Raw genomic sequence first — 26,987 nt, forward strand, 5'->3', positions numbered from 1 at the left:
AATATGCAACATTTAGCTTTTACTTCCTTTTGTTTGGTGTACAAGGATTGTTTTGAATTCTTCTGTGGACATTTTTTTCCATTTGGTACACAAACACCAGAAAAGCAAACTCAAAATTGCCCTCAGTAAAACCCATTTTATAGTAAATATAAATATATAAATATAAACAGATAAATAAGCCTTTTTATTTATTATGGAAAAGCTTGCACTTATTTTTCATTTGAAAAAAGGTGTCTTGTGCATCAATTTTTATCTACCTGAGCTTTCTCACTGCTAGTTCAGTTTCCTAATTTTCCTTTTATTTCCTAAAATATTTGTGCTCTTCTTAAAACATATTTTTCATGAATGTGCAAATGGCGCATACAATCTTTTCTGGCACCCAGCTGGCAGGAAAAGGTGATTTGGCTCCCACCTGCTCTTGGTCTGATGAACAAGAACCATAAATCAGCTCAAGCCTGATGGCCACTCTGCTGGCCTGCCCAGGGCTCAGAGCTGTGCCTTTTGTTTCATAGCTAGGGGCAGCTGAGAAGCTCAGTGGCACAGCGGAGACAGCTGGTTTTACACCAGGAGAAACACACCACCCTGTTTTGTTTTGAAACACAATTGCAACCCATTAAAAGGCACTTGTTTCTTGTTAGTTGGTGGAGGTTTTGTTTGTTTGTAGTTCACTTGGAAGTGCTGCTTTCATTGTGGGAAGTGGTTTTAGGAGATATTATTGGCAAGAATTTGGGTCTTGAGTCCAGAGGAACAGACTGTAGAGTGGGTTACAGACCTTCTCTCCCAGCATCAGCAAATGCTTGGAATAGCTGCAGTCTGAAAGCCCTAAGCATCTTTGCAGTTCATCAGAAAGTGGAGGTAGGTACATGTGGGGAGAATGTCCTTCTGTGATTTGAGTTGGTCTAGCTAAAAATTTGTGAGGTGACTGGGGCACGGAGCTTATGGATGGGTTTTCTGAGCTAGGGAGAAAGGATAAAATGTGCTTTGTCTAGCTCAGCATGTGCTCCCAGCTATCTGACACTGGTGCAGCTCTTCCCAAAGTGGCTGTGGCTATGCTGAAATTTAGGATGTGGTAGTTTGGTGTGGTTCTTGGTCACAAAAACCTCTGCTTCTTTTTGGCGACCTGTATGGAAGTTGTAGCGCGCATCAGCCTCTAACCTGCCTACAGAGGAAAACTCCAATGTTGTCCCAGAAATCCTTTCACCCTTACTTTGTACTTGCTCTTGATACCTTCTCTCCACCTCATAACTATGTGCCACCATGGTTTGCCTTTTTGCTGGGAGAGAACAGCCGGCAACTGTGGGAGCTGAGATTACCCTGGCTCTCTGATCAGCTGCCAGGAATGCAGCACTGAGAAGGCACCGCCACTTCTCTGGTGGGCACACCCGCGTTCCCCTGTCCTGGGCAGCAGCAGGGCCAAGGTCACTTTAAGAATCTGCCCTGGAGAGTGCCCTGTGAGAGCTATTTATTTAGCGCGCTAAGATGTGGAAACAAGATACATAGTTCTATTTATTTTTCCCAGTGGCGAAGCTCTGGGGTATTTAGAAATAGTCTCCCCATGCTCCAATTGACCTTCTCTGGGTATGTGCCAAGTAGCTCTGATTCCCCTGAGACTGTGACTCATGGGCTTTATTGGCTTTAGTTAGGCATTTGAGGTCTTCAGCTTGCTGGTGCCATGACTGTGGATCTCTCCAGAACTATCCATATCTGAGGTAAATGCTGCATGGGAAAAACACCAACTCTCTGAGGTGTAGGGAACTCTTGAGTCAACCACTGTGAAATCCAAGAGAGTCAGAGACTTAAGGCTGTCTTGCCCATCTCTCTTGATGTTGTGCTGCAGAGAAGGTTTTCTGATACCTCTTACAGGGACAGTTTAAAATAAAGCCAGATGATGTTCTGCTTTTCTCAGCTCTGTTTATGTCAGTAGCTGGGATATCTGATAGGAGTGTGTGTGGGATGCTCAAATCTTCACTCCATCAACACCTTCTCTAATGTAGCATCTCTGATGCCTCACACAGTGCAATGATCACTGCTCTTTTCACCTTTCATCCTTATTATTCCCTGTATGTTCCACAGCTTCTACCCCCTCCTACTTTCCAGTGTCCCTTTCAACACTGTTGCTTGTTTTCCCAACTTGTTCTGAGGAGTGTTTGGGTGTGTTTTGGAGTGTGACAATGGAAGATGTTTGCTCTCTAGTCAGGCAGGCACTGGTTTCTTCTGCATGACTGTCCAGGTTGTCAGACACCAGCTATCCTCACCAGTGGCTTTGAAGGCTCTGAGTTACATGTGCTGGCTCTTCTAGGACTCCTCGTGTTGAAGATAGAGTATAAAAGAGGGTGAAAACAAAACACTCAGAATTTATTCTCCTTTCATAAGAGGAAGACCTGTGCTTTAGAAAATGGCAAACAGTGGGGTGACTGGTGCATTGGTTGTTCCCTTCATTCTGTTCTCCTTTTCTGCTGTTAAAAGGTTGGTGCACAGTTTGATTAAAGCAATTTGGAGAGTCTTTTAAAATGCCTTTGTTTTTCAAACCTCTGTGAGCACATCTATTTATCATACTGAGCAGAGCTGGCTCATAGTAAGTGTTCATGTAAACCTTGTATGAAAGATTACAACAAGAGCAAGTATTCATCAGAAATAAAAACTCTTTCTGTGGGTAATCAGAATACTTGGCTTTTTACATTGGGCTATTCCAGTAAAGTTTGACTACTTAATTAAAAGTGGAAAGTGAATAAAAAAGGTCTGGGAATGGCGCCAAATTAATTCACTAGAAAATGTGATATGCAGAAATTATCTGCCTTTGCTCATGTCCAGCATTACCCACTTCTGACATTTGATCACAATTCTTCTTATGTTTGGTGCTTATTGGATAGTCCCAGTGCCTCAAATGCTTGCTGCTAATCTCCCTTTTCATTAAAGGGAGGAAATCCTCCCATGTAACTCTATTTCACCTGAGGTGGATATCTGGATTCCTCACATACTGAAGAGAAAAAGAAGCAAGTTCTCTTCACCTCTGGTAAATGTTTGCCTCTAGAAACCTGGGGTCTTGAAAATGTTTATTTCTCTCTGTGCAGTGGAGGATGAGTCTGCAGTGGGAAAACTGTAAGTGGCATAATGGGCATTCAAAGCTGGGTCAAGTAGAAGGTTGCTGAAAGAGATTTATAAAGTGGAGTCAAATCTATCTGGTGCCAGGTCTCAAAACCCAGGAGGAGTGAGAATACCACAGGTGTCTTTTCTTTGCTGATAAGTGCTCAGGGGTGATTTGAGGTGGGGGGGATTCATGAGCCTGAAACATGCAGGAATATTGATGGCACTGTTGCCATGGCCATGAAGTGATTCCTGTATCACACGTACTTCTGTCATAGTGGGAGCTGTGGAGATTTTTATTCACTACAGGAAGCAGAGCTCATGCAAGTGGAAAGAGAAATGCTGATGTGATCAGGACAGCACATCTAAAGATAAAAGCCATATTTAATCAGATACTGTGTCAGATTGACCAAGGAGAATATGAAGACCCTGGAAATGCTGCAGACATAAGTTGAGGCTGTACATAGCTGCAAAATAAGCTTTGAATGTAAGATTATATATTACTCTGCTTTTTTATAAAACCTGTTTTGTTTGCATACAACTGGGATTCTGTTTTCTCATCTTGAAACTGGTGCTTTCAGTGCAAGGTTAAAATGTTGAGCCCATAGTGTAGAAAAGAGACCTAGGTGCCACATCAAAAATGCTTGTACAGGTGCTCTCCTGACCTTAACACCGACAGAAGAAACAGCAGTGGGCTGTGTCTGGTTTAGACAAAGAGAGAGGAGATGTGTACTGGGCATGACCTGAATACTGGACTTACCTCTTCTGCTGAGAATGATGGAGAGGCATATGGGAGAGATCCAACTGCAAATGTGCCCTGGACCCCAGTGCAGGCATTTAGATTTTTCCCTATCCTTGATGCTGGATAAGGTTATTGCTGGTGGACCATCATAAACATTTACTGCAGTTCCATCTCCTGGCCTGATCTAAACTTCCAGTTGCTCTCTTCTTGAACAGAAGAATATGTGGCATATCTGGCCACTGCCAGACTGTATTTTGAGAAGGAGCAGAAACTCAAGGCACCGACATGGTGATTAGTTCTTCTTCAACCTGATAGGGAAGCTGTTGTGATGGGTTCAGCTTTATGCCTTTGTTTATTTGGCAATGGTTCTTGATAGCAGATCAAAAGCAAATCATTCTTAATTCCTCTTGTTAGTCTGTGTTTTGTCATTAATCATGTTGAACAGTCTGGATATTTAATTGGAAAGTAACACATGATTCTATTGGAATGTGGTCAGAATTAATCAATGCTTAGCATTTTGAGAATAAACAGATACTATTGGGTTCTCTTGATTCGTGTAGAAAATTCACAGGAAGGAAAGAAACATTTCAGTTGAGCTACATCACAACTAAATGACTTGCTTCCCATCTGGCCTTGATCTACGTGGGATTTATCCTAGAAGTCCTGTTAAATAAAACTACAAAATACCATTCTGAATGAGATGATGCCAGCAAGAAAGGAAAGAGTGTTTTCTTGAAAATTTTTATTTCTATAAGGTGTGTCTTCAACTTGACTAAAATCTCAGATAAAATGAAGCAGGGATGGTTGCATCACTGAGATAAGTAAATAAACCCTACTGTGCAAATTTATTGCAATGAGCCATTGTAATAGAAGAAATGATCTTGGAGCCAGAGGTGTCCCAGTTTCATGCAGTTCCTTCTCTTTCATTATTTTTACGGTCTGTGTGGTTTCTCTCAAGGAATGACCTGTTCTAATATCAATAATCAGTTACAAAATCTCATTTCAGACTGGTGGTATGTCAGTGCTGCTTTGCAGAACAAATTGAGTTGCATTTCAGGATTACACTTTACTGGCATTGTACTGTTAATAGCAGTAGATGAGAGAAATTGAAAAATTAAGAGGTAGAGACAAGGGAAAAAGAGACGTTTTCAGGTGAGATTTGAAAATAGATGAGGAATTGATGAGGCAGAGAGGAACAACATCTCCCAAGGTTGTTCCAGAGGTCTGGGTGAACACGTGGCACACAGAAATCCTGGTGCCATCTCTTGGTAGCCTTTGGAATGGCATGTTCCCCACAGATGGACCCACCTCTGAGGCATTAAAAATGGGTGAATGAGCATTATATGGAGAGAAATTTACTTCTGAGATTAAGTTTTTATGTCATGGGAAGGGAGGAACCGATTTATAAATGGAGCAGCTTCGTGAGACTGTTATTTTGAAGGAGATGTTTGCCTTTTTCTTTTAGATCTAGTTTATGTTTTACATCTATTTCAGGTCAGAGTTTGAAAGAAAAACAATGCTTTCAGCTTAAGGCCTTTCTTTGCCTGCTCATTATTTTTCCCCTTTGGTGAGCTGGAGTACTATATTTGGATGCTGTGAGGGCAAGTTCCTGCTGTTCTCAAGTTCTTGGCTTTTCACAGCCAGTGGCTATGGCAGATGCAGTTTGTGGCTGGTTTCATGTGATGGCTTTGGGTACATCCATACTGCAGGCAGCTCTGGGTTTGTTGGGCAGGAGATTCCCTCTGCCTGAGCTTTAGTCTTCCTCCTTCTCCTAACAAATACTCAGGCCTGCAGCAGGGCCTTCAGTGTGAGCTACCAAGCTTCCTAGGCCATGTTATCCAGTCTGGGAGTGTTATTCATGTTTCTGTATCTGTCTTGCTGTTGGTGTTCATTGTAACTGGATTAAAAGTGACACCTGGGTGCCTCACTGCAATCCCACTGCCTCCTAGGACCTCTCTGAGGTGTATATCCCCTGTAACCATGGGAGCTACTGTCACTCCCATCCAAATGGGAGGTGTGACTTGATTTCATACATCAGTGGCATCTCGGAGTGTTTCCCAGAGTTAGGTGAATTGTTAATGTTGATAATGATGTCTTGAAGGTGAATATGATTGTCCCCCACAGGAGGTTAGGCCAAGACTAGTGTGAGCTGGTTATGCCAAGCATTTTGTAAGTGGCATGTCAAAATTGGAGTGGGATTATTAAATCTTTAAAAAAATTAGGAGGATTATAAAATATTTCGTAATTTAGGAAGAAATGAAGGGTTGGGATGACTTCTGAAGTGTATGGGTTATCTGTGAGATGTGGAGTGTCCTGATCTGGAGGTGCAGGGAGGTCCCTCACCAGTGGTGGTGGGGCTGTAAGAGTAAAGAAAGCAAAAAGTCTAATGTTAGGAGACAAAGGATCTCTCGTGTCTGAAGTGCTAACCTGAAACACTGTGTGTTGCTGTGGGCAAGTCACCTGAGATCAGACTTTTCATACCTTAATACACTTAAACTCATGCCTTACAAAGGGTGGTAAGGGTACACTGAGCGCTGAGGCCTTCAGTGGGAACAGAGATGGGGGAAATGAGAAAGGGGAGAGAAGAACAGTAGTGAATTTGTAGAATTTGTGATTTGTGAATTTGTATGTTCAGGTGGGATGAGGTTGAAGTGGACTGTGTAGCTGGTGCAGTGAGGAGAGGGCTGAGCAATGTGGTTATGTGACCTTGCAATCACATTTGAGGTGGCTGTCAAGTGCCAAAGCCTTCAGAAAACCTCAGCCAGGCAGCCCTGGGGCACAGGAACTGCAGGGAAGGGATTTCCAAACAAAGCCTATCTGAATGTGCATGTAGAGATGATGAATGGGTGCCCACCCTGCCTGTTTGCCTACACTGGTTTTCCTGTGTCAAGGAGACAAAGAAAGAATTTCCCCCCGGAAATCACAGAGTTGGGTAATGACGTGAATCTCTGATAGAGGCCAGAGAGTGAGCAGATAAAGCTGAGGGTGCTCACTTGTGTGTCAGCACGTGTGAGAGCCCAGGAATCTCCCCTTCTTTGCCTTTCACTTGATTTACTGCCATTTCTCCTCCCACCCAGAAGCCTCTTACCCTTAGGAAGAGGGTAGAAAGCAGCTGTGACATCCTCCCCACAGAAGCTTTAAAGTCCAAAGGTAGACAAGACAAATTTGGAAAAAAAACCAATAAGTGTAAGTGCAGAACTTCTGCAGAAACAACTTGCACAATGCTGTCCCTACAAGTGAACGAGCCCCAGGAATTTCCTGTGGTTGCTGAGGCTTTTCCCCAGCTCCATCAGTGCTGGCAGGTGGGGTGTGAGCCAGTCTCTAGAACTATCAGCGGTTTTAAAGCGCAGCACTGATTAGACCTGCCCTGAGCAGAGTTACATGACACAGTGTCAAAGCCTTAGCAACAGCCTTTCTGCTGCAGGGTTCCCTGTCCTGATAGCACTGTTGGAGCCTCATCAGCTGTAGCAGCAGCAGGGTAACTGGATTTAGAGATACAGAGGCAACACAAGAGACTCATTTCCAGTGGGTGAAAGAGAGCTCCAAAGTCTTCAGTCTTTCAGGCTCTTTCGAATGGTTATCAAACAATTATTAGAGAGAATAAAAGAGATAAAGCAAATAATAGAACGATTGCCAGTGAAGGTGAAATGAATTTTTTAGGGAGAGAAGGTTTTGTAACAGCAGTGGCACAGATTCAGCACAGGGCTCTGGCTCACTAACGCTGGCACGGCTCTTCTCGATCTCTTTATCTGCAGGGCAGCACTTGGAATTGCAGAAGTGCCAGTAAAACCTGTAAATAAACCCAGAGCTGAGTTGCTGTGGGAGGTGTTTGGAGGCAGGGCTTGGAATGTGGAGGGGAGAACCTGAAGACTTGAGGAAGTGGCTGGTGAGGAAGAACAGGGCTGCTGATTCCCAACTTGGATAGCTGCAGCTCTGGGCATGGGAATGGAAACTCCCCACGAAGTGCAAACCTTGGAAAGGCCATGGACTCGAGATAGCAAAAGCCAGATTACTGCAGAATAGAAAAGAGAGAGTTGTCCCATAACTTCAGCACACCAATTCCATGTGTTTCTTTTCTGTGTTAAAGGGATACAGTTCAGGCTTTGTGTACACCGTAGGGCATATGCTGCAATGGCACAACAGCTGTCACTGTCTAGACAAAAGCTTAATTTCCTCCTTGTTTTTTCATTATTTAAAATTGCACTTAAAAAGTTTGTGATGATTCCAGTTTTAACTACCTTCCAGATTTTACTATGTAGAAAAAAATGCATGTGGAAGAACCATCCCAATAATGCTCAGAATTTTTCCTATGAATTTTAATTCTTTATCCCTGTTGCTTCATTATTATATTTACACCCTAAGTTCTGCCAGCCTTGGCTTTGATATGGTCTGTTTTCAGATCCCAGAGTTTGGCTGGATTGTATCAATATGGAAAGGAAGGGAAAAATACCAAACCCAACCCCTAAATTTCATTACTTAGGCTTCTACAAATTGCTGCTTCAAAAAAACCCCTGCAGTTATGCCAGTGTGACACTGAAGCTTTTAAACAGCAAATATCAGGAGAATTTGACCCAGTATGTGCTGCATTTTGACATTTACTGATTTTATCTTCCTTTTAAACATTCTAGCTAAACGTTGTGAAGAACAGGCACTGGCATTAAGATGTGACCAGATTATTGCTTAATAAGGGGTTAGACATGTGCAACTGGACAAATTCATTAGTCTGTGGGTGGCTAGATCAGGGTTAGGGTTAGGCTGGATCAGCCCCAGCAGCCAGATGCTGCCTTAGCCCCAGCCTCACGTGTTCCACGGAGCTGTAGTGACCTGTGTTGCAGTCTAGGCTGGTGTGAACTGCCTGCTCTCAATCCCTTTGCTTGTAGATGTGTGGGGGAAAGCTGAGGCTGTGCTCTGGCTGCCCCTGGAAGCCTTCCTGCCCATCCTCTCAAGAGTCTGAGCCAAAGTCTGCTCCTGCTTGTTGGACCTCAGGCACCAGCTGGGCAAAGTGCTGTGTGGAAGGCAACATGGGTGATCAAGCAGTTAAACCTATTTCTCTGACTCTTGTAAATTCTAGTGAAATGAATAAACAAACATTCTTTCTCAGGACCCTACCTATGCCGTTCTCACTGCTGTCTTATACACTCTGTTCTTTGAAATGCTGAAAATCTCGATGTACTGTGGTTGCAGAGAGCCTCATCTCTGACCTGCAGCCTGCAGGTTGCCTTCCCTGCAGTCAGATGTGCTACTTGTGTCCTGCAGAGCTGAGGAGATGAGGACAGGACAAGGACAGGGTCACAGCAGGCACTGGGTGGTGGCTCAGCCTGCTTGCAGGGACAGCTTCTGCAGCAGATACATCCTCATTTGCAGCATCTATCCTGTTTGATGTGAGCCTGATCAGTCCTCAGGTGACTCTGCTGCCTTCCCTATGGTGGTCTTTTGTCCAGAAAGCTGCTGCAGGGAAAGCTGTCTGCATTCCACACCTTTTCTCCATTTCCTGCAGATGTAGCTCTGGACATACTGCACCATACAGCAGTATCCCCACCCTCACCATCCAGCAAGGCAAACCACAGAATGGCACAGGGAGGTGAAGAGCAGAATGGATTTTTCTGCTAAATCCTTATTGAAAATCACAGGGAAATTAAGCTTTTTTCCCTGCTCTGCATTTGCAACATTTTCCCCCCAAAACTTCATGTTTATCTGTGGCAAAACTAGTCAGTATTATACATTTCTAGCAACATTTTACGTGTGTTTTGCAGCCCTCTGTTTTGGCACACATGGTGGACTAAGTGGGTGTTTTTTCTAGCAAAAAAGAGACATTTGAAAAATTTCTTAAAATTGGCTACTGGTGCTGCTTGAAGGTACTTAGGTGAGACCTGAATTTTCTGAATGAATGTCCAGATTTTCAGAGATATTTAAATGTGTGAAGATGAAAGGGAATGTAACCATAAAAGAAAGCCTCTCAGCAGGTTAATGGATTAACTTGTACAGTTAAAAGGTAGTTCTGACCTTAGTATACAAAGGAGCTTTGAAAAATCCTGCTGAGTGCTACCTGCATGTTTAGACATAAAAATGCCTTTTAAATTCAGGTCAAGATGCCTGTTGTGAGTCTGTAAGAGAATGTTACTTTGTGATTCTTGAGCATGTTTATGCATTGTTCTCAATTTGAGGCTGATTTAATAGTGCCAATTAAGCTCAGTGTTGAGTGCACGTGGCATACAAATGAATACCCCAGTATTTCCAAGCATGTTCCCGTTTGGCAGCATCAGTAAGGACCAACAAACTGTGAAGTGCCCAGTTTACACTAAATTTAATTGCTGGAGGGCTATGTGTGGATGTACTTAGGGACCGCAGTCATTGGAAAAGTGGGACTAGCTGGAAACCAGGAAAGATTTGGTGACCTACTCTGCACATCCTCTTCTGCATGTTTTGTTGAAATTCCACTTGCATATGAGCTTTTCAGGCAGGTCTAACTCTGTCCACCATCCTTTGGTATTTGGTAAGAGTAATGGACAGAAACAACCTGACCTGTGTGTGCAACAGGGGAAGTGATACCTCCTTGGGAAGCACATGGGATTGATAAATGTATTGCATGACAGAAGATTAATTTCATAGGTATCTTTTTGCAATTGCACCTGCTGCATGAAACAGCTTCTTGCTCTGGCATATTCAAAAAACCCTCTGCAATCCAACCCTCTTCCCAAGAGATTTTAAGCTTTGAGCTTCCTTTGCCTGGACTTTATGGATGTGCTTCATCTGAATAGGACCAGAGGGGAAGTGAAGTGCAATATAAACTCAGACTGATGGATCTATTCTAGGGCCTTGTAAAATGGAAACAGTACCATTAGATTAAAAAGAACTGAGTTTTTTATCTTGTGTTCAATATAAGTCATTCCTTCTTTTATTCTGAAACATCTGACTTTTGCTTAAAGTAAAGGCTTCTGTACAAGTCAGCCTTCTTTCTTGGAAGAGATCAAGGAAGATTATGCTTTCTCAGTCCTTCAGCTTCATAATTCATGTCCTTTTCAAGTCTCTTATGTTGTACACATTTTTTAAATTAGTTTCTCTGAAAGATGTTTATTTCTTTGGTTAAAAAGACCAACCAAACAAAACCCTCAAACAAAACAGACCTCAAAATTCTGAAAACCACAAGAAAAGCTGAAATGAGAACTCAGGTTTTCCATCCATCGCAGCGGCTCCATGCAGGCAAGGTGACTATTTAAAACACAGCTCAAGGGAACCTTTCACTACAAAGTGCTTTTTAAAGATGTTGTACCCTGAGATTACTGCTGCCTTAGAGATGGTTTATGCTAACCAGCAGTCAGGAAGAGCTATGGCTCTTAGCCTTGATTGCATTGAAACCAGCCTCCCTTTTTTGCTCTCAAATAGCTCTGGGCACAAGCAGTGACATGTTAGATACTTCTCTACCTGGACTGTCAGCAACACAAGCTGCTCTTGGATATTTCACTGCTAGTAATTGAGAGTATCCATAAAATGAAAATCTTTCAGTGGTTTTCCAGCACTGTGGTGTGTGTGCAGCCTTATTTTCTGACATCAAAAACCCCTTGGTACTCCCAAACTCTCCCTGAATTGTTCACTATCAGAGACTCCCTAGTGGCAAAGCACCTGCAGTTCAATTTCTCTTAATGAAAGAAGTCTCAGTTGTCCTGCTGAGATTTGAGCCCAGGGTTCCTGGGTATTTAACCAAGAAGTGTCATTTGACTTCACCATGCCCTAAGCAGGGTGCACAGGTTTTGGTCCTTTTCCTGTCCTTTCTATGGATGGACACTCAGAAAAGTTTAAGGCTGAATGATTCAGAAGTAAGAAAAATGGGGCTGGGTGTCTTCCCCCACGTGTGGAGCACACTCTCTTCTGTCAGCAGAGTCTTCATGCCAATCCCTGTGGTTTCCAGAGCAAAAGTTGCTGGGAATGGATGAGCTACAGATAAAACAACAACTAAGGAGTGAGCCAAGAGAGCACCAGGCTCTTTTGAACTGTGTAGTAACTGGATTGGGAGTGGAAGACAGCTGCCTGAGGGAAGGAGAGGGGTTTCACCACATTCCCTGACACACTTTAACAGTGCATGAGATGTTCTACAGGGCTCTGCTGGTGCTTGTTAGCAGATATGGCCTCGATGAGTGTCCTCACCTCTCCTCTTAATCAATCAAACCTTTCCCAGTATTGAGCCCCTTTCCCCATCCCCTCACATGTGTCCCTGGGGTGGGAGAGCTGGGTTTTCACACTGTCAGCCTGGAACTGCCTGGGTGATGAATTTGTTAAGAATTCTGTCTGATTGTGAACCTTCCAGCCCCTTTATCTTGATGCGAATGACAAGCTGTCACAGCCTGCCTCAGCCATATTGGTGACATCTGACCCTGGAGAGGGATCTGACAATCTTCTGAGGTATGGCTTCAGCCTGGGGAAGCAGTGCCAGCTCTGCACTGCACTGTGATAAACACCTGGGCATTCTTTTGGCAAGGTTTTAAGTGTATTTCATGTACCTTGGTCTTCTTTGTTTCTACTTTGAAGCTAATTTAATTTAGAGCTCCAAAGAATAGTGTGACTTTTTAGGATACAGCTGTCCTCACTGTAGGGGACACACTGTAAAAAAAGTAGGATACTTGTAAGGATGCTTGGAGGATAAGCCTGGAGTCACTCTTCTTTCTGGGAGGCAGAGATGAAAGAGGCTGGAAGGCTGTACCTTTTCACTGATTTTAATCTGACAGGCTCCAGAGCAGGCAGAGATGTTTGGAAGATGCTGCAATGAAGCCTTTGAGCTGAACCTGGGAAATGAGACATGCTGGTCACTGAAATAGATGTATCTATTAGAAAAGGAGTGTGTGGGTTTTTCCACCCTCATCTTTCAGCATTACACAGAAAGCACATCTGTACACAACAGCTGGATCTCCAAACTCCACCTGTTGGCAGTGTGTGGGACATTGCAGACTGTAAGAGACTTTGCCTTTAGTGTAAGTTTTAATGCCTTGCTAACAAGCTGGAATTAAAGAGGTTGGTTTTCAGGCTCCTCTGTCTGAAGTGATTTCCAGCAAAAAATATCCTGGCAGCTCAGATTTTAAAGGGTGACCTAGGCACAGGGCTCCTTTGTCCAGGCTCTTTAACAGCCTGGTTTTACTGGCTAATCCAATTGTGCTTTGGCTTGGGACACGGAGTTTTTCTTTGTTGTTACTCCTGGTTCCTAAGCACGGGATCTGGAAGTTGCATTTGTCTATCTGTCTGCAAGTTGTACTCTTGCCCAGATATCCAAGCTGCTGACTTGGAAACACTTCAAAGTTTTCCATTCTTCAGAGTGGCTGTCTCGACTTCTACTACAGGGAATTTTTAATGTTTCCTGATTATGGAGCAGCATTTATTATTACGCTTTATAAGGTAGTGCAACTTTATTTGTACATCTTTTTTTGTTAATGTATAAATGAGTCTCCTTTGGGATACACTGGACTTGACAAAATAGCTAAGATTTTGCTAATGTATTACCACAGAAAACAGAAAATCAGAGGAAGGCATCTGGAAAGATTTGGCACATTTTTTTAAATGGTTTAATCCCTTTTCCCCCCCTCATCTCCCCTCTATTCCTTCTTGAGACAAATGCAGAGATTTGCTCTGGGCACGCTATCAAATTCTCTGGTCTGGCATATGGCTCATCAAGTCATCTTTCTTGTGCTCTTAAACTTTTCCTCCTGTTCTCATCTTCCTCCTGCCCTGTCCTTGCTCTTGTGCACAGTTTATGAACTCCTCTCTCTGTCTTCCTGTCCCAGGCTTGCTCATCTCATCGTATCTCCTGATGGCAGCAAAGATGCTGTTGGTTTGCCATATGGTGCTGAGAGGTGCTGCTATTATCACAAACACTGTTTGCCTGGCTTGCTGTAACTCTGCTGATGTCTCAATGCTTCTACTTTCAGTGAAAGCCTATTCTGCTTCTATTCTTCTTCTATGATTTAATGTTTCCCATAAGGTGTTTTGTGTGTTTGATTTTGTTCAGCATCAAAGACAAGTAATATTCTGGGGGTGGCTAACACCTGACTTAATGTGCAAATTACAATGCTGATTGAAAGTCCAAACTTAAAACAAATGCAGGTAGTTGACTCTCTACACAATGTAGGTGTGAAGTCCTTTTCCAGGATAATTGTGAATGCTAAGACTTTACACAAGTTCAAAAGTTCTCATGCAAAAATATGGAAGCAAAATCAGCTGCCAGCTGAGACCCAAAGGCACCATTTCTAGCTTATTGGGTTCTCTGGACTGAAACCTGCTGGAGTTTGAATCTGTTCTGCAAGTCCTAGCACTGTGTATCTGCTGTGGCCTTGCCTGCTTTCCTTGGCACTGTTGGCCATGGGACACTGGATTCTTCGGACTTCCATCTTAAGTTGATCTTAAGCTGAAGCAGCTGCTCTTTTCTGGGCTGGCTGATTAACTCTGCACTTTGAATACATGTTTCTCATTTCATTCCCATTATAGCTATGTTTAAAATGTAAGGCTATAGGGGTACAGTCATTCCTGGGTCACTTTTCTCAGGCCCTGTCCTCGTTGGCAACGGGGTCTGGCAGTCCCATTATAAGCACTCCAGGCTGCCTTTTCAAAGTTATTAGGTTGTTTGTCCCATTGCTGCCAAGAGGATGTTTCATGCCTTCATTTTCCAGTGCTTAAAACCCATCCTTTCAATTCCAGCTAAATTTATTCATGGCCATTTTATATCCATTTGTCCTAGTGCCAAATTTTTTCCTCAGCCTAAGTATCTCTTTGCCTTCCTTAGTGTTTACTTCTCTGCCACCCAGAGTGTCTGAGGGGGACAATCCAGTTGTCTCTTGGCTATAATTTTGTTAAGGTGACTAAATTGTGATCTTTAAGACTCCTAATGAGTTACGACTCCACTGCCACAATGATTGCCTTGGCACATTTCTGTATGGTTCCTTCTGAGTTCTGCACACAGCTGTTCAGGTGAAGCCTTCTGTGAGAATATCCATGCTCTCTTCTCCACTGGCAGTGGTTTTCTGAGACCTGATCTGTCCCTTTTCATGGTTGTCACCCTGCTGGTTATGCTTGTCCTTATACCTTAATGGGCTCATATATCCAGGGTGTCCTTCTACTCATTTCCAAATTATGAGCCCCTGCTCATAACAGTAATCCTTATTAAACCCTAAATGCTTAACCTTGCACTTTGACTATTATGTTTCATCACATTTCTATTCCTTCAGAACTCAAGAACATCTTGTTACTCCTGAAAGATATTCTGAACTCCCTGCTATTGGCAGCAGTTCCTGACTTCACACGGTCAGCAGATTTTGTTAGTGTACTCTGACTTTTTGTGCCAAGGTCATTAATGAAAAGCTGAAATAAGATCAGTCTGAAAAGATCCTTGAGGACTTCCACACAAGTTCCCTCTAGACTAATAACTCCTCTTCCAGCACAACTCCTGTCATTGAGTCTTTGACCAATTCTTTTCCCACACTGTAATTCTTACAATAATCTCCATGTTCTCCAGCTTGGCTAATAATTTTCAATGTGGCACCATATCAAATTCTTTATAGAAGTACAGAAAAATTAGATCTGCCATACTTCCCTTGTGTAGGGGAAGCTGGTTTTCTTATCACAGAAAGATACCAAGTTAGTCTGGCTTGCTCTATCCTTGGCAAGTCTGTTTTATCCCTTAAACTTATTTTACCTGTTTTGCAGTTTATCCTTATGTCTTTTATGTTGGTTTTTTTTCTCTCAAAATCTGTTCTTAAGCAATGCATATCATTAGAGCCAGTCTACTGGGCCTGCACCTAGGCCCTACCCAGATAGTTGGAACTGGAGATTAGACTGAGAACATGCTCTGGGAATTCTGGGATCCTTTGAGGATGAATTAAATTGCCTGCATACAGTGTGGTGCACAGAATCCCCCCCAAAGGTATTGGAAGATCCAGATTTTCTGATTTATTCTCTGATGGGAGGTTTACTGTCAGTGTTGTCTATGACACTAGTGTAGCTCTGCTGAAACTCTCAGGAATGCTCATTAACACCCCCAACATAAAACAAATGCTTAGAGGAAATTCTGAGAACTCTTCTGCTTGGAGCCAGAGATACTCTGGTCATTCCTTCATTGCTCTGCTGCTCTGGCAGGTGATTGAGACATCAGTTTAGGCCAGTAAAATATAGGTATGCAGAGCAGTCTCTTTTTAAGGACACATACTGGAGTGTGAGCTCTGGGAGATGCTCTGGGTGGAATTTTAACTTGCTTGGAGTTGTTTACTTTGTCCCAGACTATAAACTTGGGGAGAGACTGAGTGATCAGTGGCTGTGGAGTGTTCCTTTTCTGAGCAGACTGCATAGCTGGAGGATGACATTACTCCTCCACCATCTGAATGATTGCTGTTCAGTTGGAGCTGAAGTAATGAAAGCATGACTGTGCTTCCACTGCTGAGATTTTTAGCTACTGATTTCCTCTTCTGTCTGTATTTGAGTGCATTTTCTTTGCAGTTTGTAAAGCTGTTGTTGAACTCTGACAGATTCATTATGAGAGAATGACTTCAGATAGAGATGTTGACCCAGTATCAGCAAGAACCAGCTTTTGAATCTTAGTCTCAGATGCTGTTAGGACACACTATGAACAGGAGCTTGGTGACAAAAAATATTTGTTTGCTGCAGGATGATAATTGTCTCAGTATGGAATTTAATACAATTTTATTTGGGGATTGGTTTGTAAAGAGATTACATTTTAAGGAATCCTTGCACATGGAGGCTTTTGTAGCTGTATTATTTAACCAGCTCTGGGCACTTGAAACTTCACAGCAGTAGGTCATGTTAGAACAGGGATCTTCCTCCAGCAGAACACAACTGGGAAAGAAAATCTTCTATGAGACAAGTGGGATGGAGATTTTACCACATGAGGAAGGAACTTGCCTCCAGAAGCTGGGGAGCAATGATGTCTCAGTTCAGCTTCTCAAGCTGCAAATGTTGGAGACTAACTCCTAGACAAACCAGTGCTGTGCTGGCTCAGTCTGGTTCACTTGCTTACCTGCACAATGAAATGACACAGAACATCCTCAGAAATGTCTGTCCTTGCCTTTATCCACTGAAAGCAGTCTTAATACAGAGCATTTGCACCTTTCCTACTAGTCCTCCTCTGAGTGGGGCCCTCCACATACCCCTGCAATGCCAGATGTGGTTTCAGTTAAAATAAATTCAATTTGGTTTTCAGTTAAAGCTGGGAGGGAGGATAGGGGATGAAGCTTGTTTTGGGAAAATAGAAAAAGGAGTGGGATTTTGCTGTAAATATTGGCATTGATGTCCCAGCCTGATATGGAAGTTATCTGCTGATGCAGATAGAAGCACTTGTGTCTGGAATGAGCATGTGCTGAGCCTCTGGTACAAGGAAAAAGCTCTGGGGCAGCAGTTTAAAAACCTTGTTAGATCACTTTGTGGGTGTTGCTTTAAATTTTAATGGTCACTACAAATCAGTGTAACAGTAAAGCTAGAGGGCTAATAGTCTTTTAGAATAACTGAGTCAGCTGCAGAGGCTGGGTCCTCTCTTGGTGTAAAACATTGCAGTTCTGTCAAAGTCCATCATAAGCTGTCAGTTTAGACCATCTGGGAAGCCTGGCCCAGAAGACTGTGAAGATGAAGGTTACAAAAATTATTGAAGAAATTGACACTATTTCTCCATCTCTCTTCTTTCCCCAGGGCAGCCATTGGGGCTCTGGCAGCTCTGCTGAAATCAAGTAAGCTTTTTTCTTCATATTCTTTCTGACTTTCCTTTCTGTGCTGTGCTGCTGGTCAGAATGATCCTGTTGAACCTCATTCTCCCTTGTTAATCCCTCATCCTTTGGTCCCAAAGAGCAATGCACAGGAAAGAGGCAGTAGTGCAGGAGTTCCCTCTGCCAGTTCTGACTCTCAGAGCACCCCCAGCCCTGTGGGAGATGGTGCCCAGAGAGCCAGGCTGGACCCTTATTTTGAGTATTTAGAGAGCACTGGTTTTCCTGGGGCTTGGTGCTATGGGAGAATTGCTCTTCCCAATTTGTTATTTCCTCCATGGAAAGGGAGAAAAGGATGTAAATAACAGCACTGGTTGTGAATGGTAAAGTGATTTTAGGAAAATATATTTTCAGCTGGTCTATTTTCAGTTGTTCTTTTATTTTTTAAAGGTAATGGAGCTGGTATTTAGGATATGATGCTGATACTGTAAAATCAAATAGAGCATCACGTACCAGAAATTGTCCTGAACTGTGCTTTTTGGATGATTTCTGCAGTTCTGAGTGGCCAAGTATGTATTCTAGTTTTTTCCTTGTCCCATGGTTCAGGGCATGAGAAGCTCCAGGCTTTTGGAGCAGGCTGCTCTGGTAGCTGCATACAAATGAGCAGGTTGTGTCTTCTGGGAAGTGTGGGTCAGGAGATGTGAGAAACTAGCTCTGGTTCCTTGAGATAAATTCACCATACTTGGAAGAGCGATGAATTCTTTTTCAGGATTGCACCAGGACATCTTTCTTTGTCACAGTTAACATATTTGTGGCCCTGGCCTCACTGCATTTAAGTGGTGCAGGGATTCTTGGAATGTTAAGGATCAAATCTGGTGAATGCTATAGAACTTGAAAATTGCTTATGAAAACAGAGTAAAGCTGTACACAGCAAAGCAGCCAGAAGCACCTGAGCATGTTTTAGTTGGGATATAAACTAAATGGAAGGCAGGAATCCTGGAAAGTGCTACAGTAGTGAAGTGGTGGACTGATTGTGAGGTTTTTTTGAGCATTTCAGTAACCTGCTTGCTGGGAAATGGCTGGGAGATTGCATTTTGATGGTGCTGAAGGCTGTAAGACAAGCCAGGAAAAGAACATGGTCCTTCTGGGATTATCCCTGTAGGCCAGTCCTTGAGTGTTTCAGCCCAAAGTGATCCAGGGGATTATGGTTATACACGGGGCTGTGCTGTAGGTTCAGTGTCCCTCTTGCTTTTAGCAGAGCTGTGCTGAGAAAGCAGTTTTAAAGGGAGCAGGCAGATGGCAGTGTGTCTCCCTGATGGATTCAGAAACATCCATCTTCATCTTGGGCTTCCACAGGCTCTAGTTGAGACTTTGTTCACCTGCAGAGCCATGGGCTGGCTAGAAACTGCTTGGCTTCTGTCTCCTTCTTAACAGAAGCTGATGCTAAATGCTCATTTATCAGGTGCATAACTGCAAGGAGCAAGATGTGCCTGGAAAAGAGACATCGGTGTAAGAAAAAGTTACCAATCCAGATGGACCTGGGAAATTGTTGCTGTTGAGGGGGAAGTATAAGATAGTCTAAAGAAATGAGTGATGGAACACAACAAACTTGTGCTTCATCCATAACAGGGAAGAAATGCTGGGTAACCCAGTGAGAGATGAGAGACTTTGGTTGTCCTGTGTCCCTGTAGCCAGTGATTGCCACATGGAGACAATCAAAGAGATGGTGAATAATGGAGGAGTAGAAATTTAAGTGCCTTCTAATGGCAGTGCTGCACCTTTCTATCAGTGAAAGCTCAGATTACTGATATGGAGAAGACATTTCTTGTCTGATCATCAGCTAGTCTCTCACTCCTGACTAATCTCTCTGCAAATATCCTGGAGTATTTTATGGCCATGCCCATGTGCAGCAAAGGAGCTTGCATCAAGTTCTTCCTCCATTGCCTTGTTTCTTTTTTAATATCTGTTGTCTCTCCACCATGTTAACTCTGACTTTACGATAAAGCTGAACATTCTGATTGGTAAATATCCATAGTGGTGCTGAATTGCTGTGAGAGCATCACAAGATTTATTTTTTTTTTCTTCTCTTTGAAGTTACAGTCAAACTTCTCAGTGTTACTCATGTCCATTCTTCCTTCTAGAATTTCTAGATGCTCACTACAGGCCAGGGTGGGGAGGAGGAGGCAGATCCTGATAGCTGTAGATAAACTGAGGTGGGATAAGGCACTGCAACTTTCCCAAAGTCTCCTCTCTCTGTCCCAGAGTGAGCATGCTATTTTATCCTGACTCCTTTGGCTTTGCTCTAATTCTTCCCTCTACGTGTGTCTTCATGTCTTGATTCAGCTCTGTATTAAGGCCTGGGGAGCTCATTGCTAAGCACTCCTGTGTCTTCCAAGATCCTGGTGTGGAGGGGCTGGAGATTGTTTGAGCAGTGCTCGGAGGTGTGGGATGCTCTCCAGGGCACTCACAGCCATGGGGTCTATTGCTTTTAGTGAACCCAAACCCCAGAATAAACAAGGAAAACCATTCCCAGTCTGGGGGCAGTGGAATAAAACTGGACACCTGCTCTCCAAGCAGAAAGCCGTGCCAGGGGTGTTGAGGCTGGAGGGGATGTGAGGGAGCAGGAGCCACACGGTGGCGATGTGATTATAGGGATCCCCTCCACACCTAATCCGATGTGTATTTTGGGTGAGTAATTCATTTATCAGCAGGTTGTTTTAATCTAATTTTGGTCGTGTTTGTTATTCCCGACTATCTGTGCTTCCCAGAATTACCGGTTTGCATGTCTTTAAGGAAATTAGCTAGAGCTGGTCTCAGAGGCATTGGCTGAGCGGATATTGAGGGAAAAGGCTGGGAAATGGGCAGGGCATGGGCATGGTGCAATGCTTGCCTGGTAAAATTGTGATGAGCAATTAAAAAAGACAGGTTGTGGTGACCTCCTGATGGTGCTTATTTCATCAAGACAATTGTGTGCTAACAGCAGTTACTGCTGATAACCTTTCCATTCTTTCTCTTTTCCTCCTTTTGCTGTCTTCTTGCCTTCTCCCACAGCCTTTTATCTCTCATTTCCTACTCATTCCTCCCCATCTTCCATCAGCAAACCTTTACTTAACCTCTCACCCACTTTTTTTTTTTATTAAACCATAAGAATTACATTTTGTGGCTGCTGGGATAAAATAATCATTGTCATTCTTTTCCTTTTATGTTGGCATCAAGGAGGAGCAAGTAACTGAGGAGGAGAAAGTGATGCTCTGGCAAAGAAGAAGATTAGGGTGTGTGAAAGGCCTGCACTCTCTACAACTGAATTCATATTGCTTGGCAACAGATCTAGTGAGGCAGGTCTTTGATCTCGAGTCGAAATACCCCATTGTTAAACCATCCCAGTTCCTGTAGCCAACAGCACAATGTCTGGGATTTGCCTCATACTGCACCAGCTACCCATCTCTCATCATCAGTTTAAGTCTTTATTATCCTTCTCTGGATTCAAACTCCAGTGTCAGTCTGGCTCCAAATCCATGATCACACCTTGTTGGGTATTGTGATCTGAGTTGAATTTTGGAGTTCCTTTCCTGATAATCTAAACCAAGCATTGTGTCTGTCTTTTCTTCCTGAATTTCAGAAAGCAAACAGTCTTGATTCTATACTTTGATCTCTTTGAGAAGAGCCACTTTGTGGGAAAGAAAATAATTTTCCTATGTCCTTTATATTCCTTCCCCAAGACTTTTCATTCATAGACATATCCAAAACTGAAAGTAACTCAGTGCTCCAGAGCAAAATATTGGCTTTATCTCCTGGGGCATGGCAGCTTCCTCTCAGGGTGGCTGCAATGAAAACTAGGTTTTGAGGAGCTGCATTATTCTCTGTTTACATCCTTAATAATGATTGTTTACCTCCTTGTCTTGGCATGGGCAGTATTTGTACATTCAGTGATGATCTGGCTTCAGAAAATTCAATGCCTGAATTTGAGGAAGTCTTCCAAATTCTGGTATCCTTATTAAAACTCTTTCAAACCACTTCAGTCAGAAAAATCACACTGTAGATTTTGTACAACTGTATTTTTGTTTTTAATTTTATTTCTGGTTTTCTGACGAGTTGCAACCAGGAGATACTTTGAGACTGAAATCAAATGTAAAAAGGGAAACTGTTTAGGGCAAAACTATGGGGCAGTCTTCTGGCTTCCAACAGGAGTTGAGCTAATAGCACCTTTTTGCTGTAGTGCCCACTGGGTCTGAAGGGATCCCAGGACTTAATGTATAACTCTCTTTCTTCATGGGGACAATTAATTTTGTTTCTATGGAGAGCCCTTGTGCTTTTCTCTGCAAAAATGGCCTCTCAATGACCGAATAAAACATCTGTGTTCTCTTTGCTGTAGGAGATATCTTGCATTTTTCATTCCCAAGAGGCAATCACTAGAGCAGAGTGGGGAGTTTTTCTTATTCTTTTCACTGCTTTAGGGGCCATAGGGTTAATTTAGCAGAGTATTCTTATCTCCAAGCTGTAGCAATGTATGTTCTTGGCATAATGAATCAGCTGAGTGGCATCAACAAAGAGATTCAAGCAGATAGACAGAAAGATAAATATCTCTTTGTTCTGCCTGGTAAGCAGTGCATTGCTCATCATATTTCAGGTTGAGTGTAATTCAGTTTTGTGATTAAATATGCTGCATGTTTTCCAGTGGTACCCGTGTTCTTGGCAAACACTTCAGAAGGGACTGGATGGCAAACAGGGCTTCAGAACTGTCCACAGTAGCACTGGTGGTCATGAGGCTTTCATCTTTCAGACTGAAAACCTGACTTTAGACCTCCACCACAGAACGAGAATTCCATCAAAACTGGGGCTTTCTTTCTAGTGAGATCCCTTTGCTAATTTAGATGTAGCTTTAACCACTTGAGGCTTCTTTGTTGGCTGGAGATTCATATCAGATGTTTTTTGGGAGCAGAATAGGTGATTCAGGGTCAAACTTTCACTGATGAGCAGCACTGCCTTGGAATCTACAAAAGGAGGGGCAGCTCTAGAAATGTGAGAAACTAAGAAGGCATTGAAAGTTTTCCTTTTACCCTGGTCTCACCAGGCAGAAGTGAAACTCTTGTAAAGAAAATAGGATTGCAGGGACAGGTTTGGGATGGTGGGAAAGACAGTGCTCTCCTGTCAGAGGTGGCAGAATAAGATTAGGAAGACAGACTGTCACAGGGCAAGAGCCAGAGATTGCTCTGATGGATCTGATCTAGTAGTTAGTTTAGTTTTAATAAATAAACATGGGTAGGTAAAATATTTATTAAGTACAGATGGATTGGAGGGTAACACTCTACTATTTACTACACTTGAGGTTAGAATGGGATCCAAAGATGAGCACGTAAGTTCACTATATGTCTTGAATGTCACACACGTACAAAAAATGTCATTTACCAAGCCATCCATGTCTGGTGTCAGGCAAGGAAGGGATCCCTCAGCCTTGAGGGGTAACCTTGAGAGCTGTCCCTGCTCAAGGGGAGGTCAGTGCCACACATCCAGCTGCTCCAGAGGGAGAGCTCATCTGATGGCTGCAGATGTTTATAGCTTAAAGTGTTTGATGTATAGTCAGATTTTTGCTGTTAATGCAGCACTGATCAGCCCAGTCTGTAGCCAAATCAGGTTTTTTGGGGTTTGGTGCTGAATTCCCACTGCTGGCCTCACAAGAGAGGAGGAATCCCTTCTGTTCACTTGAAAGCACCATCCCTGGGCACCTCCGAAAGCTGTGTGGAAAACTTCCATTTCCATTTGCCATAGCCAGGGAGAAGGAAGGGGCCTAACTAAAGAATATCAGGAAGAGGGTCAAAAGACAGGACATTTTGCCATTTACCACACAGATCGTACACACTCACTCCAGGAGGGGTGGTTCTTGCTGCCTACAAATCTGTGCAGTGCTGCTTGTACCTGTGTGATTCATTTTCACCATCTGTATTTGTGCCAAAATATAGATAGATACCCATGATGGTGCATCCCTAGATGGAGAGACCAGCAGACACAGACAGGTGGGGAGGCCTCCTTTTCCCCATTCTGCCTTCTGGAGATCTTGGCATACTTTCCTCTTTCATTTATTCACTACTTTATTGACTGTAGAACTGAAAAAATGGCAGAAAAAATAAAGAAAAACACTGACAGCACAGGAGAGCAGAGGAGAATCAATGAAATCAGACAGGAGAAACAAAATGAATGTGTTTTTTGCCCCTTCAGCAATTAATTCTCATTGCTTCTGATCAAAGGGTTCAGGAAACTCCAGTCCTGCCTCTCCATCTCTTTCTCACAGAATAGACTCTCTGAGCTTCATTTTAAAAAGAGACTGTTTTGATCCTGAAGGTAGTAAGTACTACAGAAAACATGTGAGGAAATGGCAAAATTATTCTGCTCACCTTCCTCCATGCTTTCCAGTGAGTATTGAAACTGAAGCATAGGACAGTTGTGTGTTCTGGTCCCTATGGAGCTGAGATTCAAATGTGGAAATCTGCTTCAGAAACAAACATACTCTGAGTGAATTTTTTTTTTCAATAAATTCCCCAAGAAGCTCTACACACAGTGCTTCTAGTTTTTCCCTCTTCCTATTGACATTGACACAGAAAACTTAGACTTCAAGCTCTGAGTGCTAGAGGCTATAAAACCCTAGATCTAGTCCAATTTCATCTGTCCCTGAACAGCTCAGGGAAGCTCTGAGTCTGATCTAAATTGTCCCTGCCTTATGCTCCCCAACTCTCTTCTTCTTCTTGTCATGTTTTATACACTTATTGACTTTTACAGAGCTTCCTGAGTAATTCTTCAAGGAAGATTGAGTGATTTTAAGGGGTTAGTCATCTTTCAGGTTAGTAAACATGACAGCTGGTTGAGGATTAACAGGAAATCATGAATAAAATCATTGGGATTGATAAGGGATTCTCGAGCAATTAAAGTTTTCTCACAGGGTCAAACAGAAAACAGAAATTCAGGGTGAAGGTCAGAGGAGGAGGGTGACCTTCTCCACGCTGACAACCACTGAGCCTCAGAATGCAGAGTTAGTGTAGGTGGTTACCAGCAAGGGGAGGCAGAGCTGGAGAGCTGCAGGCCACAGTGTGGGAGCCTGGGCAGAGCCGTGTAGGACTGGAATTGCTGTGGGATCAGCAGGTCAGTGCAGGGCCATGACAGCACGGTGCTGTGAAGATGCAGAGCAGCATTAAAATGAGTTGGCAACCTGGGCTGGGGGTGCTGGTTGGTGCCAAAGGTAGAGAAAATTGCAGGACCAGGCCAGGTAGAAGAAAAACCCTCCAATCCCACCTCTAGGTAAGGGTTTGCTAATCTACAGCAGAGAGCAGACTGAGATGACTTCAGGTGACTTTCCCTTTCCAATGTCTCCATCTACTTCATCACTGGGACTGAGGTTTGCTGCCCATGCTGCTTCCTGCTCATTCCTTCCATGGCTTCTCCTGTTGATGATTTTCTTCAGGCAGCATCTTTCTATTCTCTCACTGAACCTCTAGCTGCTTCTCCTGTCCCGGGAGTCCCCACTGCTGGCTTAGAGGTGCCTGTGTGAGAGGCTCTGGCACTGTAATGGAGTGGAAAGGGATTGGAGCCCACTGGCTCTGGAGCAGCCGTGGCAAGAGCCATCTGCTGTGAGCTGCAAGCACTGATTGGCATTCAGAGAGCTGAGCTCCTGCCTTTACATATGCTACTCGGGCCCCCCAGTTCATAACTGAGCTCCTGACAGCTTTTAATGTGTGTGTCAGGCAAGGAATGTCAGCAGCAGTCAGGAAAATTTGGGCAGGCTTGGTTTGAAGGGAGGGAGCCTGGAGTCTGGTATGGCTTTTATGTCCTGAGGGCCTGGGCAAAGAATGCAGTAGGTGAAGGGATGTGTTTTAGAACCTCTGCAGAATTTGTATTAGGTCATAATCTTTATCTCCTTTCAGTCTGATATCCTGGAGCTACATGATTAAGGGAATATTGTAGATCTCATTTTATGTTCTTAGAAATTTTGTTTTTTAAAAAATATTTTTTTTGTAATTTTCTTGTCTGTGAAGGAAAGCCTTTAAACATTATCTGAATGTGACCTTTAAAATCTTAGAGCCTGATAGCAACAGAAAAGAAGCCCAAACTCCTGTTTCTCATGTTGGTGTTTTGTTAATTTTTAAATACTCTGAGTTTCCAGAATCACTTGATTCATGGCTTTCACTATACAGGTATTTGTGGGAATACATTTAGAAGTTAAACATAATTTCTGTGGCTGTGACAGGACTGTACAGCCATAAGGTTTTTGAATTTGTTGATCTCAGCAAGGTGTTCTCTCAGGACTGAAGCGCAGCACTGTGTGAAGATTTTATGCTGTTGACTACTCTTACTTTATTCAGCTTTTCTCACTCCTCAGGAGCTTTGGTAGCTTCAGGAAATCTTGTGGTGCTGCAGCTGGAATTAGGTTTATTAGCACTTGGAAGGAGATAAAGACTTATGGTTTGGTTCATCTGGAGGGTTCCTGTTTCCAGACAGGACACTGTTGTGTTTTTCTGGTTTTTTTCATGAATTGTTCCAAGAACATAGGTCATGTTTGGCAAATAACATTTTAAATAATAAAAAACATAAAAATATATTTATTTTTTTTAACTGAGACCATTAAGCCAGAATGAGCAGGTGTTAAAGTCTGAGTTCAAGCACTGAGAAGCCACAATTACCAAACAGGAAGGAGTTTTAATTCAGCCTTTTCTCTCCTTTTCAGAGTCAAACAGCCGCCGGGCAGTGAACAGAGGCTACCTGGGTGAATTGCTGAGACTCTACCAAGATTGGCATCGCAATGATGTCTCCAACAACTACATTTACATTCGTAGGGGTCTTCTACTCTGCCTAAAATACATCACCAACATCCAGCTGGGCAGGGAGACTTTCTTTGGTTCCCGGGGAATGGAGATTCTCTTCACAAGTGTGCAGGTAAATTGTGCTTTTTGTGTTTAAATGAGGTGATTTGGTGGTTAGGGCTGGGTTCTACATCCCACTGCAAGAAATTCCATCGTTATCTAAATTCAGGATAGGACATACAGATGAAAAAACTGATAATATTAACAATTATTGGCTTTTACAGAGTTGGTACTTTAGAAAAGCTGAAATGTTTCAGTTTACAACAAATCTTAATTCCTATGAGATGCATGGGAATTCTAGTTCTTCTAGCTGCTTCTTTTCTCTTTTGCTGCGCATCCTGCTGCCTGCTTGGACTTCTCCTGAAGAGTAATACAATATCTCTGCAGAGGAATTGCTTAGGTATTTTGCAAGTTTTTCCTTTACAATGTCCAGATAATTCCACTCAATCAGCCTTTTAAATAAAATTCTCGTTTTGCCAAGCCTTTCCTAATGAGAAATGTCCATCATCAGTTTTTTCAGAAGGTTAAAATTTAATCCTGTGAAACATTTGTGTAAGCTCAAGAAAGATGCCATGGTCCTGCAGATGGGCTGCCTATAAGGTATAGAAAAGGCAGGTACATTGAGAGTTCCCT

The 26,987-nt window shown here is 43.0% G+C and overlaps 1 protein-coding gene across 10 annotated transcripts in view; it reads left to right on the forward strand.

Annotated features, from left to right (window-relative positions):
- Positions 1-534: 534 nt before the first annotated feature.
- AGBL1 (AGBL carboxypeptidase 1) overlaps positions 535-26,987 on the forward strand; it is a 239,592-nt gene continuing 213,139 nt past the window's right edge. For 5 of the 10 annotated variants that reach the window (XM_086848701.1, XM_086848704.1, XM_086848697.1 and 2 more), the window contains exons 1-2: positions 638-855; positions 26,219-26,427. In XM_086848701.1, coding sequence (XP_086704827.1) covers positions 26,401-26,427 — 27 coding nt within the window. In that variant the 5' untranslated portion in view covers positions 638-855; positions 26,219-26,400. Of the gene's footprint in view, positions 856-17,497; positions 17,536-26,218; positions 26,428-26,987 lie in introns of all 10 variants that reach the window. The other 5 variants (XM_086848702.1, XM_086848699.1, XM_086848696.1 and 2 more) reach the window with 3 other exon arrangements.

Source organism: Cyanistes caeruleus, chromosome 13 (assembly GCF_971803275.1).
Source record: "Cyanistes caeruleus chromosome 13, bCyaCae1.hap1.1, whole genome shotgun sequence".
NCBI classification, from domain to species: Eukaryota; Metazoa; Chordata; class Aves; order Passeriformes; family Paridae; genus Cyanistes; species Cyanistes caeruleus.